This window comes from Ambystoma mexicanum, chromosome 1q (assembly GCF_040938575.1).
Source record: "Ambystoma mexicanum isolate Mex_15411 chromosome 1q, UKY_AmexF1_1, whole genome shotgun sequence".
NCBI lineage: Eukaryota > Metazoa > Chordata > Amphibia > Caudata > Ambystomatidae > Ambystoma > Ambystoma mexicanum.
Window position 1 is genome coordinate 29,550,424 of NC_090922.1, and position 19,226 is coordinate 29,569,649.

At 43.9% G+C, this 19,226-nt stretch overlaps 1 protein-coding gene across 3 annotated transcripts in view; it reads left to right on the forward strand.

Annotated features, from left to right (window-relative positions):
* The window catches only part of ANKRD27 (ankyrin repeat domain 27), a 1,511,294-nt gene that overhangs the window by 1,078,936 nt on the left and 413,132 nt on the right, over positions 1–19,226 (forward strand). For all 3 annotated transcript variants that reach the window (XM_069635449.1, XM_069635447.1, XM_069635448.1), the window contains one exon: positions 12,081–12,125. In XM_069635449.1, coding sequence (XP_069491550.1) covers positions 12,081–12,125 — 45 coding nt within the window. The remainder of the gene's footprint in view (positions 1–12,080; positions 12,126–19,226) is intronic.

Genomic DNA, 19,226 nt, shown 5'->3' on the forward strand with positions numbered 1-19,226 from the left:
AGTTTCCACTTCTGTACGCGTTTCCTCCAGTCCCTGTCATTCCTCAAATGATCAGGAGGTTGAGAAGATTTCGGAAACACATGATCCTAATTGCCCCGGATTGGGCCAGGAGAACGTGTACCCGGATCTTCTAGACATGTCCATCTGTCCTCCGATTCGTCTTCTGCAAAGAGAGAATCTTCTCTCGCAGAAGGGAGGTCGGGTTCTCCATCCGGATATCAGGACCCTCAACCTTCACGCCTGGTTTCTGAAAGGCTGAGATACAAGGATTGGGATCTCCCGGATGACGTAATGGAGGTGTTGCTTTCAGCCAGAAGGCCAAGGGCTACCTCGCAGCGCTGTCGATCTTCAAGTGCACTGCAGAGGAGCCTTCATACTTCAAATTACTCATAGTGATTCAATTTCTGAAAGGATTAACTAATGTTCCCCCCCCCCCCCCCAACTCCTTTTCAGGTTCCACTGTGGGACCTAAAACTAGTCTTGAAATGTCTAATGGTGGGTACTCCATTCAAACCCCTTCGTTCCTGTTCATTATGTTTCTGACTCTTAAAACAGAATTTCTAGTGGCTTTAACTTCTGCCAGAAGAGTGAGCGAATTACAAGCTTTGTCATGCAAACCTACACATACAATCTTTCACAAAGACAAGGTAGTTCTCCAAGTGAAGCCGAATTTTCTCCCAAATGTGGTCTCAGAATTCCACATCACACAAAGAATAACCTTACCCTCGTTTTATCCTCCTCTCCATCCAGGGAAAGAGGAAGAAAGATTGCATAGGCTGGATCCAAGGCGTGCCTTGAGTTTTTACATTAGCAGACTTGCCTGGATTAGGCAAGCAGACCAATTGTTTGAGGGGGTTATGCAGGGCACATGCAGGTTTACCTATTACAAAACAAGCCATCTCAAGATGGATTATATTAACTATTATAGAGTGCTATAAATTGGCACGAAAAGAGCCCCCTCAACATCTCAGGACTCATTCAACCAGGGGTATCTCAGCCTCTTCAGCTCTCCAAAGAGGAGTTTGAATTACAGACATATGTGCGGCTGCCACATGGTCGTCCGCACATACTTTAGCTAAATTCTACAGTCTTGATTCCTCCTCTAGCCAGGAGACAAGATTTGGAAAAGATGTGTTGCACTCTGTGCATCTTTAAAGGGAAACATTTTGTTTTACTCCCGCCTCCTCTACACATTACTGCTTTGGGAGTCTATCAAAGATAAGGAATATGTGGGAGGACACAATCAATTCAAAGAACAAGTTACTTACCAACTGTAACGTTCTTTCGACTGGATGTTCCTCCCACGTATTCCTTATCGCCCCTCCCATCCTTCCCTGCAGTAAAACTTCCCTTGTAGTTGCAGCCTACGCTCCTTCAAGGGTATTAACCATCTCATACAAAGCAAAACAGCGCCTCAAAACGGAACTGAGCAACTGACGCTGTGCGAGACTATTTATACCTATGGTGACGGAGGCCTTCGAGGGACGTCGATGCGCAGCGCCCTCTACTGTGAACAAATTTCCAAGGCCAGCAAACTGGAAATTAATTATCAAAGATAAGGAATACGTGGGAGGAACATCCAGTCAAATGAACGTTACAGTTGGTAAGTAACTTGTTCTTTTAGAGCAGACTGTCTAATCTGAATTATTTTGTATTATCCTGTGCAGACTCATTGAATGCCCCTAATCATGCTCACACTCTCCTGAGACTAAGCATGGACTTCTCTCCATTTCTCTCTACACTACCTTGATTGGGTTTTGGCTAAACTCTCCGAGCTGTGTCCACTGTGACTAGGGTGGCCTCCTAAAATATGTCCACCAGGCCGTATTCTAGAAATCAATCTTAACACCAAGCAGAGTAGAAAGAAGTGCAGGATACTTAAAACCAAAGGACTTAGTGTGACTGAATTGACTATCGACCCAGGGAAGGTACCCTGGTTGAAATTTGCCAGGTAGGATTTGATCTATTGAGCCCAAAGAGGAAGTCGCCCTGTTGTTGAAGTTTCATGTTGCAGTCATCTAGTTTGTCCCAGCCCTGCAAGTAGCCCCAAAAAACGGTTTCACCATATAACCTAGTGGCAGTCTTGTGTTGATTCGTTCTCTGCTTTGAGAGAATATATGTAAGTACAAATGCTGGAAAAGAAAAGTTAACTGCAACTACAGTTCTTCAGCGTTGTTTTTTTTATTTATAGATTTGCATGTAATTAAGAATACAAGCACTGGAGAACTTTAGCTACAGTTACATTTTATTTTCCTCTCAATATCCAGAGAATTGGTGTTTCTTGCTTAAGGAACACCTCAACCTAGCAAACTGCATAAGTAAGGGATACTGTTTTCTCTTTCTTTTGCAGGCTTCATCAATTGCCTCCCTGTGTCTCTGAAGCTGTGAGAGAAAGCATGGGTTAATTGAAATCTTAAAATGGAATAGGTCCATTCTTTGTGCTTCTTCTTAGGAGGATCATTTCATAACATTTATACTTTAGAAAGTCCCTAATGACTGTCCATGATGCTACACCTGTTACGCTCACCTGGTCTCTGCAGAGGCGTTGGGGCACGGTTGCAGCCCTCCCTGAACTTGAATCACCCCCTTCAGGCCTCTCCCTCAGTAGAAAAGCTGTGAGCGGTGGTAAGTGGTGATACTGCTCCTGTGAATTACAGAATATAAGCTCTACGTCCTGCTACTTCTGGCAGGGGCGCGTCGAATGGGATCTAGTTCCTTCACTGATCCCTGATAAGGATTAGTCCAGTCGAGCTGTGACTATTCTTCTCCTTATTATTGGTAAGTCTTTCTTGAGCTTTTGTGATGCTGTTCGTCCTGTTTAATCTCTTAATATGTTGCTCCTATTTATGCCCGCAATAATGTCTCTTCTGTTTTCTTCTCCTAGGTGGAAATGCGGCCTCAATGCAGCTGTGAGACGCAGTAGGATGGAAGATGGATGCTACCGCAATGTTCGACAGCGGGTAAGTGATGGTTTAAGGAAAAGCACAAAGTATGGAGAAGCGCAACCTTAAACTCACTGTTTTTTCAATGTCTTGTCTTCTGTTTTTCCTTGCAGGCGCTGCTGTCGATGATGGAGCGTGTCGTGCTGTGGTGCCAAGATGAAGATTTCGGTGTTCCGAAAAGTGTAAAGATGAATACTTGGTTCGCCGAAGACATGTGCAGGTAAGAACAGCTTCCCCCAGTTGGTAAGTATGCTGGCAGGAAGCAGGATGTCCAGGAAGCAGGATCTTCAAAGGTAAGTCTGACCTCAGGCGACGGTGAGCATTACGCTGCTTGCAAGTGAAGATTAACACGAAGCATCTGTCTTGAGGATCGGGGCAGCTTATATAGCTGAGATCGTGGTCACGCCCATTAGGGCCGGCTTACCAGCCACACTCTGCCACTCCTAGAGAGTGAGCATGTGCAAAGGCAATCCATTAGCAGCCACACCCAAGAATACACTTGGGGATGCTTAATGGATGGAATGTTCAGGTTAATGCATCCTGCTTAATGTATGGAATGTTCAAGGTTAGTGCATCTGAAGTGCTATGTCCATAATAAAAGCTTTTTGGTGTTAAATGGATGTTCTTGTTTATTTTTGGTCATGAGCCTGGCGCCAAAGGCGCCAGGACAGTGTCCACCAAGGTCTCCTGTGCATGCAACCCCTGCATGCCTGTGCCCCTGACTTCATGACCATGACAACACCAGACCTTAGAGAGCACTTAAATAGCCTATGTGTACTCTAAATATAGGCATTTAGAAAATCATATCCTGTGACAGCATCCAATGTTAGAGGCATGGTGGTGGACTGGAATAACCCTTGGGGACTGAGTATCATCATCTGCTCCATGATTCAGGCCCTGAAGTAGGTACAGGGAGTAACCCCCATGCCACTGTGTCCATCACTAGGTAAACATTTAATTAGAAGCCTGAAGAGTGGATTAAAAGGTAAGAGGGTCTGGAGCCCAGGGATTCGACTTGGAATCTTACCTATCATGTAATTAATGCAATTAAAAATGGTCCCTCGTAGTTTGGGAAATTTAGCATTGTTATTTTCTTTGATTTCCTGCTACTTGATTTAAAAACAGTAAAGAAAGTGAAAGATAATGCTGTGATCCTGACTTAGAATCGAGCTACACTGTAATGCGTGTGTGGGGGTCTAGTTTGGAGTGGCATGCTCCTTCTCCAAATAGATTGCTCGAAGATTGGGCTGAAACAAGGCTGTATTTAACATTGAAACGATTTGCATCACTCACCTCCCATAATGTTTAATGTTTAAAATATATAATGCCCTCTACTCCCATCCAGTTTCATTGTACAACATTCACATCATATCCTATGCACATTTTGCAGTGTTTCTCGGTCAACTCAATGGGGTGTCACATTGAAACCAAAAGCATGCAAAGTATTGTTTAGAAAATCAGTGAAAAATAAATTCTGAATGAGACACAGATTGTAATCTGCTGCAAGAATTGCAAATGCCTATTTGATGTTCATGTCTGAATTAAAAAGCAAATCAAACCTATGGATCAGTTATCAACTTGCAGATCACATGTCAAAGTTATATCCACTAGTGCTGTTGCAAGTAGAGCTGGACCAGTATTTTAGGTCACGTGGCTAGGAGCTTAAACTTCCACAAGAAATCTTAAGAAGTAATAAGTACTCTGAACAGACACATCTTTTTACATAGGGACTCAATGCTATATTGCAAAGGACTTTAAGACCATAGAAAGATTGGAAAGAAATGCATGTAAATAATTCCTTATAAAATGTCAGTTGACGCCAGTTGAAGCAGTTTGCTTGGAGCTACGGAGAAATAGTTTAGACTGTGGCCATCGGTAGCTTGTACTCCCTACACTGCACAGACCATAAAACAAAGGAATCTGCGAAACATGGTATCTACTGTTCAAGCCCCAGTTCATTCCAATTTATTTAAATGGTATAGATAACAGCGAGAACTTGGATTTAAGGATAAGTCGCTACAGGTAATACAAAGCAAATCTTCATTAAAAGCCCTTTAGAAGAAATGTTCACACTAAAGCAATGTTATATTTCTATATTTTATATTGCGTTGAAGTAGTAACTGGAACCTTAAAGATTTTGTGTACCCGACCAACTTAATAGTATTGCAACAGTGGCTACAGGTATTGTATTGCAATGATTATGGACGTTTCTTTCTGTAATTGAAATTGGGGCAACTGCCATTACAAGCCATGGAAGGGGCGTTGGGCAAAATAAACTATTTGTAAAGATCCTGCTCATTCTGTACTTTAGTAGTTCAAGATAAGTGTCACATAGTGTGTATTTGCCCTGCAATGTTAAATGATTGGGAAATATTAAGATTGGTTTGTTGAGACTATAATTCACATAGGACACTAGACGCTTTGTCAATACCATATAATACTCCTCTCAATTTGATATGTTATCAAGTAGAAAAGCTTTAAATAGAAAGATGGACATGGCTCCGATTGAATTGATTAGATTGTGTGAAAACCGCTTTATCAAATGAAGTATAGTAAACTATATTGACAAAATAAATATCTTTTTGTGTCCTGCATCAAGAGGGAGAGGGTTCTGTGAGGGGTCAGAAATGCGAGAAGGACACATAGGTAGAGTTTTTGCACAAGTCACTATTTTATCAAATAATAAAGGGTGAGATAAATGCCTATCTTTCCTAACCTAACAAGGATTTCCCTACCTAACTAACCAAGGTTAAAGGAAAATGACCTAATGCCCAAAAATAACTGTCCCTTACACTAATACACACAGCAAAAAGCATACAGGAATGATCTGGCGATTTAAACTTCACAAAATAACATATTTCAGCCACTTGAGCACTTTACCATCTGTGCTGCAGCATGTGGCAACGAGATGCCTGCTACCTCGGAGGATCCAAGGTGTACTGTAAAGATGGCCGTCATGGACTTAGTTAACTTTGCATGCAGCCTGCCATGCCAGGAGGGGCTCAACAACATCCTGCAGGCCGATTGGACATGGTCTACAACAAATCAAATGGCCTCCCTGAGCCGGAAGGCAAAGCCGGCCAAGCTCCAGGGCTCATCGAGCCTGTCTCTGCAGGACTGTGCCTGCAGCAATGTAGTCACCACCTCTGTCTTGCACGCTGAAATCCTCGTTCAAATACAGCTCTGCCTGGTGCTCTCTCCATCTGGATTACCTGCTGTTCGCAAAGGTAAGAAGAAACCTGTCTCTTCTTCTATGGGATAATGCTGAGCTGCTCTGTACCCGCCTCATCGCCCCTACCCACAATACCTGCCTGCTCCCACGCTACAACCATGTTTGCTCATGTTTGCTCTCATACCTGAAGTGGTCCCTCGTACCTTGAGGCAAGGCTTTGCCAGTTTGTGCACTCACACTTATTTTGTCACTCATGTTTGCTCTCATAACTGAAGTAGCCCTATGCCCCTACCACGAGGCGGGGCTTTACAGAGTGTGTTTTCATAATTTACCCTTATGTTTGTAACCCTTTGCTTGGTCCTGCACCTTGTGAAATTATGCTATTGCACTTACTGTAACTAGCAACCAGATGTCCCAGGGCTTTGTACACTGCTATAAATGAAAAAAAAATAAAAAAAATATAAATTCAAACACAAAATTTATAAACTGGAATCTTTGTGACCAAGGTTGGATCCCCTATCCCCGGATCAATTTAGGATGCTTAAAACCAATGTTCATTGTTAAGGAAGTTCCTTTCACTAGCTAAGTTCCACTCCAGGTAGAAATACAGTTCCAAATGTTTCCCACTCGGCAAAATGACTAATTCAGTTCCAATAGGGTTCCTCACTCTTGAGACAATTGTTAAAGTTTTCACAACCTTCTGCTTGGCAAATCAAAATCCTTTCTTCATACGTTTAGTCAAAAGTAAATGTAAATGTTCCACAGCATTGTCTTCTTTCCTAAGCAACACTTTTGTCAGGATGGTTATACAATAGTTCATAAAAACACAGTAGTGGAATTACCACTTCCTTTTCACCACAACCTTCTACCACATTGCAGTACTTCAAATCATCTTCTTCCTGGTCCACCTTCCTGCTAGGACTAACCACTATTTGTCCCTTTCATGGTGGTGTACTTGCCTGCCAGGATAACACTCCTACTACTTCAACTCTGTGGTGAGGCTTGTTCTAAACTTTTCACACTTAAATCCTCAATGGGGAATGTTGCATTAACAACTTTATCTTGATGCAGCCTCTTGACTTTCAACACAGTTGGTTCACAACGTCTTTACATGTATGTTGTACAAAAGGACAATGTTTCTCTTATTGATTTGTTTGCCATAGGGAAGGCAGATTACGCTTCTTTCCTGCTTGATCCTTTCTACAAGGAGGGCCTTTCTCCAGCAGTCTCTGATTTATTTCTACACAACCTATTGGCTGATGGCAATGTAGTTTACAACTTTCTCCCACAGGGAAACTTATTCTGTGACTGCTACATTCAAATGGTCTGTTTGTCACTCTAAGCTTCCTTTGGCTTTGGCAATGCAGGTCATAATGTCCCCTTGTTAGAGATCCCTCTTTAGGCAAGATTTATCCCTTTTGCTTTATTTTTGCCCCCTTTTGTCTTTGGCAATGCAGGTTACAATATTCTCCTATTCATCCTCTCTCCGTAGGAGATTTGCAACCATTTGCTTTAATTCAAAAGTTTGGTATTCAAAAAGAACATTCTTATACAGCAGTCTACTTGGAGTTTTCCAGGGTCACCTGTATCAGGCCAACTCACTGGTCTTTCCTGTCATCCCCTTCTTACTCTCTGCTTCTTCATTAGTCAGGGCTTCCCTGGCACTTGAGAGCTCTGATCAACCTTCTGCTGCTCGCACAGTCCGTCACTGGAGCGTCCATTGCGTCACACGTTCTCTGGTGAAAAACTCATATCGGGGCGAGGTGCAGGACACAGAGAGCTTCTCTTTCCCTCGGGACAGCTGGGCTCAACACCTCTTCCTGCTGCACGTCCTTTGCACCTTCCAGGAATCCCAACCTCTGCAACGTTCTCTGCACGGCATACAGCTGCGGCTTCCACGTCTGCTTTCTCCTGCTGGTATGGTAATGTTTATTTATAAAGCGCCTATACACAGGAAACTGTTTCAAAGCGCTCAAGGAGGGTGGGAACATAGGGGGAAAAACAACAGTCGCTCAGAGTCCTTGAAATTCGGAGACAATACTAGTCTGCACAGGCAGAGTAAGTGCATATAATAAAATTAACAGTTGAGACACAGCACATGGGCCTGAACAACGATTCTGCAATTTTACCAAGTGTGCTTTGGGGTGAAGACAAGGGAAATCGGACAGATGATCTTCCAGCGCAGTGCAATCGGATCGCACAAGTGCACAGACGGTCAAAGGGAGGGGGGAGGTACAAGTGCACCCAGTCGGTGGTGACTGGTGTAAGTGCAGAGAGAGCTGCTCTGTATGGTAATTTCCCAAGTGCAGTAAGTGTTGGTGGGGTGTAGGGCTCTGAGGCAAGTGCGAGAGAGGACTGGCAGGGGTGCCCGGGACCTGTGAGACTCTGAGGTACACCAGGCGGCCAGTCAGCAAGCTGTAGGGAAGAAGAGGGAGAGTGGGAAAGAGCAGAGAGCTAGTTTAGCAGGGTAGAGGGAGAGAGAAGGAAGAGGAGAAGAGGAAGGTCTTGAGGAGTTTCCAGAATTTAAGAAGATCAGAATCAAGATGGCGGGTGGCAGGGAGGCTGTTCCAGTTGGAGGCACCTGCTGAGGATAAGGATCTCCCTCCAAATCTCTGCTTGGAGAACCAACTCCCTTGCAGAAGGTTGGAGGTAGATGAGCGGAGGGCTCATGAGGGACAGTATTTAGGGAGGCAGCGTTGCAGATAGGCCCCAGAAACAGAAAGCCTTGCAGACAATGCAGAGGGTCTTGAACTTGATCCTTGCAGCCACGGGCAGCCAGTGAAGGGATTTCAGCGCCAGAGGGATGCGGTCCATGGGTTTGGGGCCAAGGATAAGTCTTGCGGTTCTGTTCTGGAGGAATTGCAGAGGGTGCAGGGTAGAAGCAGGGAGGTTGAGGAAGAGGCTGTTGCAGTAGTCCAGCCTCGAGAGAACCAGTGCTCTGGAGACCGTGAGCCACTGGGGGAAAGTGAGAAAAGGTAGAGAACCTTTGAGGAAGTGAAGTTGATAATTAGACTTTTTAGAAATGTCCAAAATGTGAGAAGGGAAGGAGAGAGTGGAGTCGAAGATGACTCCAAGGTTTTTAGCCTTGCAGCGGGCGCAGGGCCAAGGGAGGCCGGCCAGAGGGAGAGTGGGAAAGCGGGAGCAGAGGTCCCAATGCGATGAATCTGTCTTACTGGCATTGAGGTAGAGGTTGTTTGCAGCACACCATGACTGAATAGCGGTCAGTCAGTTATGAGCGTGGAGGAGACGGCTGAGGGTAGCCTGAAAGATAGTTGCGTGTCGTCCGCATATCACTGGAAGTCAGATGTGAAAGTAACAATCTCACGTGCCCGGGTAGCCATATAAACGTTGAAGAACCATAGGGCTAGGTTAGATCCCTGGGGAAAGCCACCGGTTGAGAGAGCGATAGTCAAGAGGAGTTCCACCTGGGATGGGCGGTGAGAGAGAAAGGAGGTTACCCATGCCAGAGCCTGACCTGTGATTTCCAAGGTGTCACAGAGATGTGCGATCAGGGTGTTGTGGTTAACTGTGTTAAGGCAGAGGATAGGTCAAGGAGAATGAGGACAGAGGGAGTGTTAGTGTCAAGGTTTGAGAGCAGGTCTTCACGGGTGTTCAGGGAGCAGTTTCTGTGCCATTGGATGCTCTAAAGCCAGACTGATGGTTGTGGAAGCAACCAATAGATTCAGTGTGAAGGGTCAGCTGAGAGATAGCCAACTTCTCCAGGAGGTTTCCCAGGAAAGGAGTAATAGAGATAGGGCGGTAGTATGCCGGAAAGAAGGGGGGTCAGCAAAGGGTTTCTTGAGCAGAGGTTGCACAAGGGAGTATTTAAGAACAGTTGGGAAAATTCCAGTGGAGAAGGAGGGATTGCAGCGATCCGCCAAGGCTTAGGCGGGGGAGTCAATATTGTCCTTAATGGTTTAGGAGGGGCAGGGGTCCACCTGTTTGGATGAAGCCTTCATAGACCGTACTTGTCTAGTGACCTCATCAGGTGTGACGGGTGAGAGAGAAGAGAGTGGGGAGTGAAGGAGGGGCCACGGGAGGCTGTGGTGTTTGTGTGTGCTATGGTGTGGAAGAGAGGGAGGAAAGGATTTATTGGGTTTTTGTGATTAAATGTGCAGCCAGAGCTGAGCAAAGGTCCAGGGTGGGTGTGATAGAAGAGCCTGCTGTAGGAGGGGCCAGTTTCTTACAGACTTTGAAAAGTTTGCCCATGTTTCTTGATGCCACAGAGATGCAGGCTTGAATGTACTCTTTTTTGTGGAGCAGATGCAGAGTCTATATTGCCTTTGAAGGAGGCGCCCGGCCAGTTTGTCGGATGGTTCACCTGACGAATTTCCATTTCTGCTCAGCTGCCCTATATTTGCGTTTAAGGACAGCCAGATCTGAGTCGTACCAAGAGTTGCACTTTTTTGAAGGATTCAGTCGGACCCTCATCACAATGGGAAGAGTGTTGAGAGTGTTAGAAAGATTGAGGTTAGCGAGGGCTGTGTCACGGTGGGAGTCAGCTGTGGGAATGGGAGGAGGAGTGTAGGTGGAGGCAAAGGCAGCCACTGTCACTTTTTTCATGGGTCTGGTGACTTTGAAGCTTAGTGGCCATGCAGGGTATACCGCTGCAAGGGGAGAGGAGATCTTCTGGTGTGTTGAGAGAAGGGAGCGGTCAGTCCAAGAGTGAGAGGTAGTGAGAAGAATGGAGAGAGGGAGAAGAATGGAGAGAGGGATGTCAGTAGAGATTAGAGCATCCAAAGTGTGGCCAGTGGTGTGCATGGAGCAGAGGGTTGGATAGAGAGGGCGAGAGAGTCGCAAATGTTGCAGAAAAGACCCGAGGAGTCCGGACAGTCGAGATGGATGTTAAGATCACCCATCAGGAGGAGTTGAGAGGAGGAGGAGAGGAGGAGGAGGAGGAGAGTAGAAAGGAGGCCATGTCAGCCCATTCATAGAGGAAAAGAGTGGACTGTCCTGGTGGCCGATAGAAGGTGGGCATAATGAGAGAAGATTTAGGGGAGAGTGAGAGTCTACAAACTAGACACTTGGCAGAGTAGGCCTGAGTATGGATGATGGACACAGGTGTGCATTCTGGGAAGATGAGCGCCACTCCCCCACCTGTCTTCTTAGGCGTGGGCACAGAGAGGATTGTGTAGCCATCAGGGAGGAGAGTGTCAAAGCTCATGACTGAGCTCTCCTTGAACCATGTCTCCATGATGGTGAGCACATCAAGATCCATGAGGTTGCAGATGTCAGAGGAGTGTTTGACGGCAGAGCAAGTGTTGGGAGTGGCAATGTGGAGCAGCTTGCCATCTTTGAAGGTCTTCTTCAGAGGGGTTGGGGGTGACGAGACAGTGGCACCCGTGGCTGCTTCTGTTGCAACCACTGCTTTCCTCCGACCTGCACCTGGAAGGCCTTTAAATATCTAAAGGTCCCGCTCGGGTGTGGGTCAGTAGAATAACTAGACCACTCACTACAGTTTTAGTAACTGAGTCCCTCGTCTCAGTACCAAAAGCATTGAAGTCCATAATGTTCTTAGCGGTTTCTACATCAGAATCTTCAACTTCACAATAAGCCATTAAAACTATATGATAATTAGTGGAATTATTCAGTGTGTCCTCCCATGTGATCCTCCCACATAATCCCACCCCCAGGGTCAGGATCAGGTAGCGGCTGCCTTTCCCTGGCCACATGAGAAGGGGTCAAGGCCAGGGTTTTTTGGATGATCACCTCTGATTCATCACAGTTTTACTTTTGAAAGAATCGGTGCACCAGACTGCCTTTTGTGGATGTTTCCCGTTAAATAAAGTAAAAGAGCCACGTATTTACATTTTTTTGAACAAGTAGGAAGTGGTCCCCTACCTGTAACCTCTAATATGCAGCATCAGGTTAAAAGGTAGCATTAGGTTTTTAAATGTACAGATAAATTCCAGCATTACGGAAACACAAGGCTGAAATATAAATATGTTTCTGCTTTCTTAACACAGGTAGAAAAACTCATGCGAGCTGTTGCTGATGGTGATCTGGAAATGGTGAGTTAATATCACTGTGTGCTGAATAAGAATGTAATGCATTCCATGGTTATTTGGTATACATGTGGTTCATGTAAACTGTAAAATGTGAAAGAAGCATGATATATATAACTCTTAAATTAAACTATGAAAAGGATTCTGAAATATCCTTCACTAAGTTTCTGAACTGGTTTCATTTAGATTAGCACATATTTCGGGTTTTCATTGAATAAATCACATTGCAGTGGGGAAAAGAGTTCCTTTTACTAAAGGCCCAATGACATTGTGCTGAATAGACTGTATATTGTATGTGGACATCGTTTCACTTCTGTTCATTTTAGGAATGCTGTATTAAATTGTGTACATTTAGTGGCATTTTAAGACATAATTCAATGTGAACTTCACTATGTTGACCTCTAGTTTAGGTAATCCTTGCATCCTTAATTATAAATGTTGTTTAGCAGATTTTAAAATCAGCAATCTGGTTGGGTTGTTTCCCCTTTGTCAATTTGGTAGTACCGGGCTATCTATTTGTTCTGCTTGTTAGAACAACAGGTGCCCTTGTTCTTGGGTTTACTGGGATCAAAAACATGTGTTTATGACCGAGTAGCATCTTTGGTGAGGCTGGCCGAATTGCGCAAGTATGCGCAATAAGGGATGTTTAGCGATAGCACCCGCAAGTATTTACTTAAATTGCGTTACCCTCTTTGATTCGATTTAGTCTTTACTTGGGTTTTGACATGCTCCTGGTATTTGCTAACACTAGTGCGTGGAAGGGAATTTCTCTGAATGAGTGCACTTGCCCCTGTAAGCTTAAAGTGGGAACAGCCCGACATAAACTGAAGCATTGTATAGCCCTGAGTGCGCTTTATGAAAAGGGGTAGGCTAAATTTGAGACATACGGGATGGAGCAGTTCTGGAGTATGATACATGGGGGCTGAGTCACTTGTTTTTACATCATCCACCTATCATATATGGCTCAGAGTAAAAGTAATGTTAGGAAATCTGCTGAGCTAAAGTAAGGAGGTTACCAGAGAGAGTAATAGTATATTTGATCATCTTCGATTTTATACTGTATTGGTTAATGTGTATACTTGTATTAACAAATATAATCAATTGGAAGTGATATTATGTTTTGTTATTGATATATCTTGATTTGTTTTTTTATGGAATTATGTATTGAAATGAATTGTATGTTCTATTTCTAGTGTGAAGAGTTGTTCTGATCACAACAAAAATCAAGCAGTTACCTGCACCCTTAGCCCACTCCATACGCCAAACCCTCTAACCTATAATACACCCAGGACAGCCCTCCCGTTGTAAGAGGAACACCATACCCAATTGACTGAACAAAGACACACCCTTGTAAGCATCCAGGCAGAACAACTTAAGAGGATTAGAACCAACCAACCAACAGAACAAAGTCCCACTGACCCAAGGCCCAACTGGCCGAACAAAGACACACCCTTGGAAACAACCAGACGGAACAATTTAGGTTAAATCAACACTAGCCTGGCACAAGGCACCACAATCGGAAACCACCCTATAAACCTAACACCCAGACCAACTCCTCCCACCTAAGACCAAAATGACCCGATGCAGAATTGGACGCAGAGAAAGAAAAGGAACACGGTACAAAGAACACGGATACACAAGCTCAACTGCCCCCAACAGAAGACGCCTTCAATACAGAACACACCCCGCTAAATAATTCTATCGACAGGACAAACATTGCAAGAGAAAAATCCTTATACCTTACACCGTACCTCGCACCACCAAAGAACCTAGATACTCCAATGACACCAACATTTCCACACAGATTAAAAAAACACCCGAACAACGGAACAAAAGAAGAAGGTAACCGAGAAGAGAATGAGATGACTCCAGCCTCCTTACGCCCTGCATCACAAGAACAGATGGGCACTATTGATACCCACATCAAATGACAAGAGATAAAGAAACAGTAGAAGGCAGCAACCCAATTATCAATCTCACAGACAGATTCAACGACAAAGCCGCCTTTACAGAACCTCTGACGCTCGGAGGCAACATAAAAGTGCCCCAACTGAAAACCCACAAACCAAAACCGGAAACAAAAAATAAACCAAATGACACCAAAAAGATCAATGTCCAAACACGCCCCTGAAATCTACAACCTCCTAAGTGACGGAGGCACCGACATCCCTAATAACTGCCTGCCCGATAGCTTCAAGTGCATCCAAGTAACAGGAAAACCAAAAGAGGTGGTGGACTGGCAATCATCCACAAGGAACACCTGGAAAATACAGCGGAAGACCCATTAAACATCAACGAATGTGAATCCCTAATCATACGTCTATCAACAAATCCCAGAACAAACCTGAGAATTATACTGATATACAGACCACCAACGTACGATGCAGCCTTCATAGACAACTTCATAGAAGCAATTGCCAACCTAGCTATCGAGCGTAACCAACTGATTATCCTCAGAGACTTTTAACATCCGGCTCGATGAAGAAACCACAACCTCACAAAAATCTCTTACCAGGCAACTAACAAAAATGGAACTACATCAGCTGGTCAAAGGAGCAACCCACACGGCCGGACATACACTAGACGCAATCTTCGCCAACAGAAAACTAATTACCACAGCACCACCGATTCAGATCATCTGGAGCGACCACCTCATCATCTCCTTCGTAATCACACTGCCCTTCCTAATAACCAAGAAAGAAGAAAAACTACCAATCATTGTGAAAAGAAACTGGAGAACCATAAAAAACTCCAACTTAACGGAACGACTGGAGATCACCAAACCACAAACAACCATGGTGAAGCTGACCTAGACACTAAAATAGATATACTTAACAACTGGATCACCATAACAATCGACGAGATCGCAAAAGAAAAACCTTTCAATCCATCCCGCAAAAGAGCAACGGCAAAATGGTTCACCCCCCTACTAAGCACCATGAAAAGGGGAAAAAACCAAAACTAGAACTAGAATGGAGGATCAACAAAGAGTGCGGGAAAAAGAATCAAACTTCAACAACATACCTGTTCATACAAAAAGGAAATACTACGACAGCACAATCCTCAAAGCACCAAACACCCAAAAAGAACTGGTTAAAATCATAAACAAAATTAAAAACCCACCCAGCTGCAACAACACTCCAATACCGTCGAAGAAATTATGCAGTGACCTTGCAGACCACTTCAAAAATAAAATCATGACCATCCAAGAGACCATACAACCACTGCACTGAAGAGACTGGCTGATGCAAGGAACACCAGTACAAACTCCGAAACTTCCCGGAAATATCGGTGGAGACTTTCATCAAACTTGTAAATCAAAGCAACAGATCGGGGTCCCCCAAGGATCCCTGACCCCCCCCCCCTTACATCTACAAATCAATCCTCACTCAAGGAACACCAATGGAATACTACAGGAACGTCCTGGACCAATCAATCTCAACAGGGAGAGTGCCTCAAGCCATCAAATCAGCATAGATCAAACCACTTTTGTAAAGCTACAACAGGAAACCTAGAGGACCTCTCCAACTACAGACCATCTCCAACATACCCTACCCAGCTAAACTCCTGGAAACACACATATAGAACAACCCAAGAATTCAGAAGACGAACACCACCTACTAAACCCGGCACAAGTAGGCTTCAGACCGATGAGAGGAACAGAAACAGCACTTATTTCAACCTGGGATGATCTAAAGGCAAACGCAGACTCAAACAATAGCACCGCTTTGATACTTTTAGACCTCTCTGCGGCATTCGACACGGTTAACCACGACATCCTCATCATGAGACTGGAAGAATTCGGAATCACCTTACTCTGGATCAGATCCTTCATAATAAACAGAACAGAAATAATATGGATGAAACCTTACAAATCAAGCCCACAAGAATCATCATGCGGAGTCCCACAAGGACCATCCTTCTCGCCACTACTATTCAACATCTACCTGTCGCAGCTAATTAAAATCATCGAAAGACATTTCCTCACCTGTTAAAACTACACTGACGACACACAAATCATCTACAAAATACAAGACTCACAAGACTCCAATTCAACACTAGAGAACTGCCTTTGTGAAATATACAACTGGATGAACTTAAACTACCTTAAACTCAACCCAGGCAAAACTGAAATAATGATCATCATCATAAAAACAGAGAAGACCACCTCTACATCCCATGGCCAACTGAACTTGCTGAAACCCCAGCCCCATCGACTGTAAAAAAAAACCTGGGAGTCCTGATGGACAACAAACTCACTCTAGAGGCTCAAGGAAATGCCCTAATCAAGAAATGCTTCTTTCTCCTGCGATCAGTTAAAAGGATCCTACCATTCCTCTCATTCACCAACAAAAAACTACTGTCATCGCCCTCGTCATGTCCGGATTAGACTACGCCAACAGCCTATATCAGGGCATGCCTGAACGACTCCTAAATAAACTCCAACGCATACAAAATGCAGCGGCCAGACTTCTCCTTAAACTACCTCGAAGAGAACACATCACACTAGCGCTGAAAACGCTACACTGGCTAGCCATCAAACAGCGGATCAAGTTCAAATCAATGTGCATAACCCACAGAGCAATCCACGACCAAGGTGCAGAGTTCCTCAAAAGAAAACTAAACGTACATCACACTAAAAGGCCATTCAGATCCAGCAGCGACATCCGTTTGGAACCCAAATCATACAACAGGAAAAAACTCAGATCCTCCTTTTCTCACCTCGCCCCAAAAACCTGGAACGAACTACCAAGAACATGCGGAACACAAGAGATCACCTACAATTCAGGAAACTCCTCAAATCATGGCTCTTCACCCCATAACCAGAAGGAATGCCCATAAGGACATACACAAAGGAACTAGGCAGAGAGAAGTACCTACCCTGATTCCCTAAGTCATCAACCATTAATAGACAAACCACCCTGAATCATACCAAAGATCACCCACAGATCAATTGGAAGGGACAGCAAGGTATGACCCGGCAATAGCACCTGGCCACCTCCTAAAAATGTGCAGCAATGGACCACTGACAGTAAATATATAGGAAGTAGTGGGGAACGATAATATACCACTACCAAAGATCAAACTAAAGAGTAATTGATTATAACTGCTCTCTCTTGGATTTCAATTTTATTTCCAGGAGGCCTTGGGTATATTTCTTACTGCATGGGGCGGGACTGATGTGCAATATTTATATTTAGCACCTATTCATTAGCACTTTTGATTCTGATGTTATGGTAATTGGGATGGGATCAATTTATCCAATTTGTATCTATCAGGATAGTTATAGCATTGTGCTCTGGAGTAAGGCATCCTTATTCTTTGATGTATAGCAGTATTGTAAATTGTGGAATATTACTAAAAGGTTTGCGATGTCTTGTATTCAAATCGCCAAAAGTTATGATGTTAAATTACTACATTTTTGTGTTTTTAGATGGATTTGGCATTTCTAAAAATACTGTGTACTGTACTTTAATTATTATTGACCTGTAATGATTGTATGCTTTTTCTTTATATGTATGCTGTTACGGTTTTATGGCTATAATGCCGAACTAAAGCTGTTCCTGACTGACAGAGAGAGGTTTTGAATATACTGCAGAAAACTGATCAGAACATAGAAGACACATTATGGCTTGTTTTGTCAAAACAGATTGTTGCTTCTTTGCTTCTTTAGATACTCCATCTGCTCTCCTTCTCTCACCTCCGCCATCTCTGTTAGACAACCCCATTTAGGCATTTTGTTAACTGCTACTTATTACATTGTGGCCAGTTTAAAGCGTTTGTTTCCAACATAGGTTCGGATAGTAGAAGTTTGGCTACTCTGATGGCTATAGCTGTGGTATTCTGGGGAGCTGATAGCTCGGTACACCTGCTTGCTGTGACCCATTCCCTCACTAGAGTGAAACATTGGTGCCAGTCTTATCAGCTCTGGATAAGGATGTGCAAACGGTTTCCCTAGGTTCCAAAAATATGAGCTCTTTCAAACTGCTACTTTTATGCTATGGAGAAACTGGAGGTTTGCTTACTTTCAGGTTGCATAATGGTTGTAGACTAGATGCATATTCCAAATGGAGGATCTGAAGTAAATGCTGCAGAACCAGGGGTTGAATTGTACAAAAAAATAGTGGAACTTTGTTCCTCTCTTGTCCTTACCTTCTCCGTACCAGCCCAACCCCCCAATACAAACCCCATACACTGTGTTTTTCAACTGTTGTACCATCAACACTGAAAGGAAATTACCACAATTACTTTGTCATTGTCCCCTCACAGCATGCAGCTTTATGCCCACTGCTCTTTCCATTCATCCACCATTCACACAACCATTAAGGGACAAGCCCGGGAATATAGTCACCCTCCTCCACACCCATTACCTGTACACAACTTTGCATGTAGCAATTTCAGGTTAATTGTGCTGAATTGCAGAAAATATATGTTCATCACTGCACCCACCACAGTGATGGTTTGTTTTCTGCAACTAAGCAGGGCAATGGTTCGGCTAGGGAATGGGAACTGTGAGCCAAGCAGGCTAGTGAAATAAAGGAATGCAAACCCACGCCTTCGAGATTGCTCAGCAAGATATGGCACTAGAGTGTCATCAACAGAGCTAAAATCCCTAGTAAGTTGAGGAAGCAAAAAACAAAGGCTCCCTTCCCAGCCGTCCAGGAACGGTACGGTGCACAGAATGGCAAAAAGTAAGGGAATGATGGGGGATTTTCCAAAAAAGTAGAGGAATTCAACCTCTCTGCATTCCGCTGACAGATGTTTTTATAAGTTGCAGCAGTGTTCACCACAGAGCGGACAGTGCACGGTCACTGCACGAGAGACCTGTACTTTTTTGTGAAAATTGTGTTTTCTAAGTTTAAAGAGGAAGCACAAAGTTTAGGTAGATTACTGATAAAAAGTAGCATACAAAGCATATTTATAGATCCATACACATCTCCTTTACTATTTTAAGGAATACAGACTAGGACAAATGAGAGGAGGAATTAAGATACACGCGGGAAAATAATATCACTGCAGGCGTATTGTACAGTGGATATTTTAACTAGGAAAAAATTAAAATCTAGAAATAACTAGCGTCAATAGACTGTCTTGGGTGATGGGTGA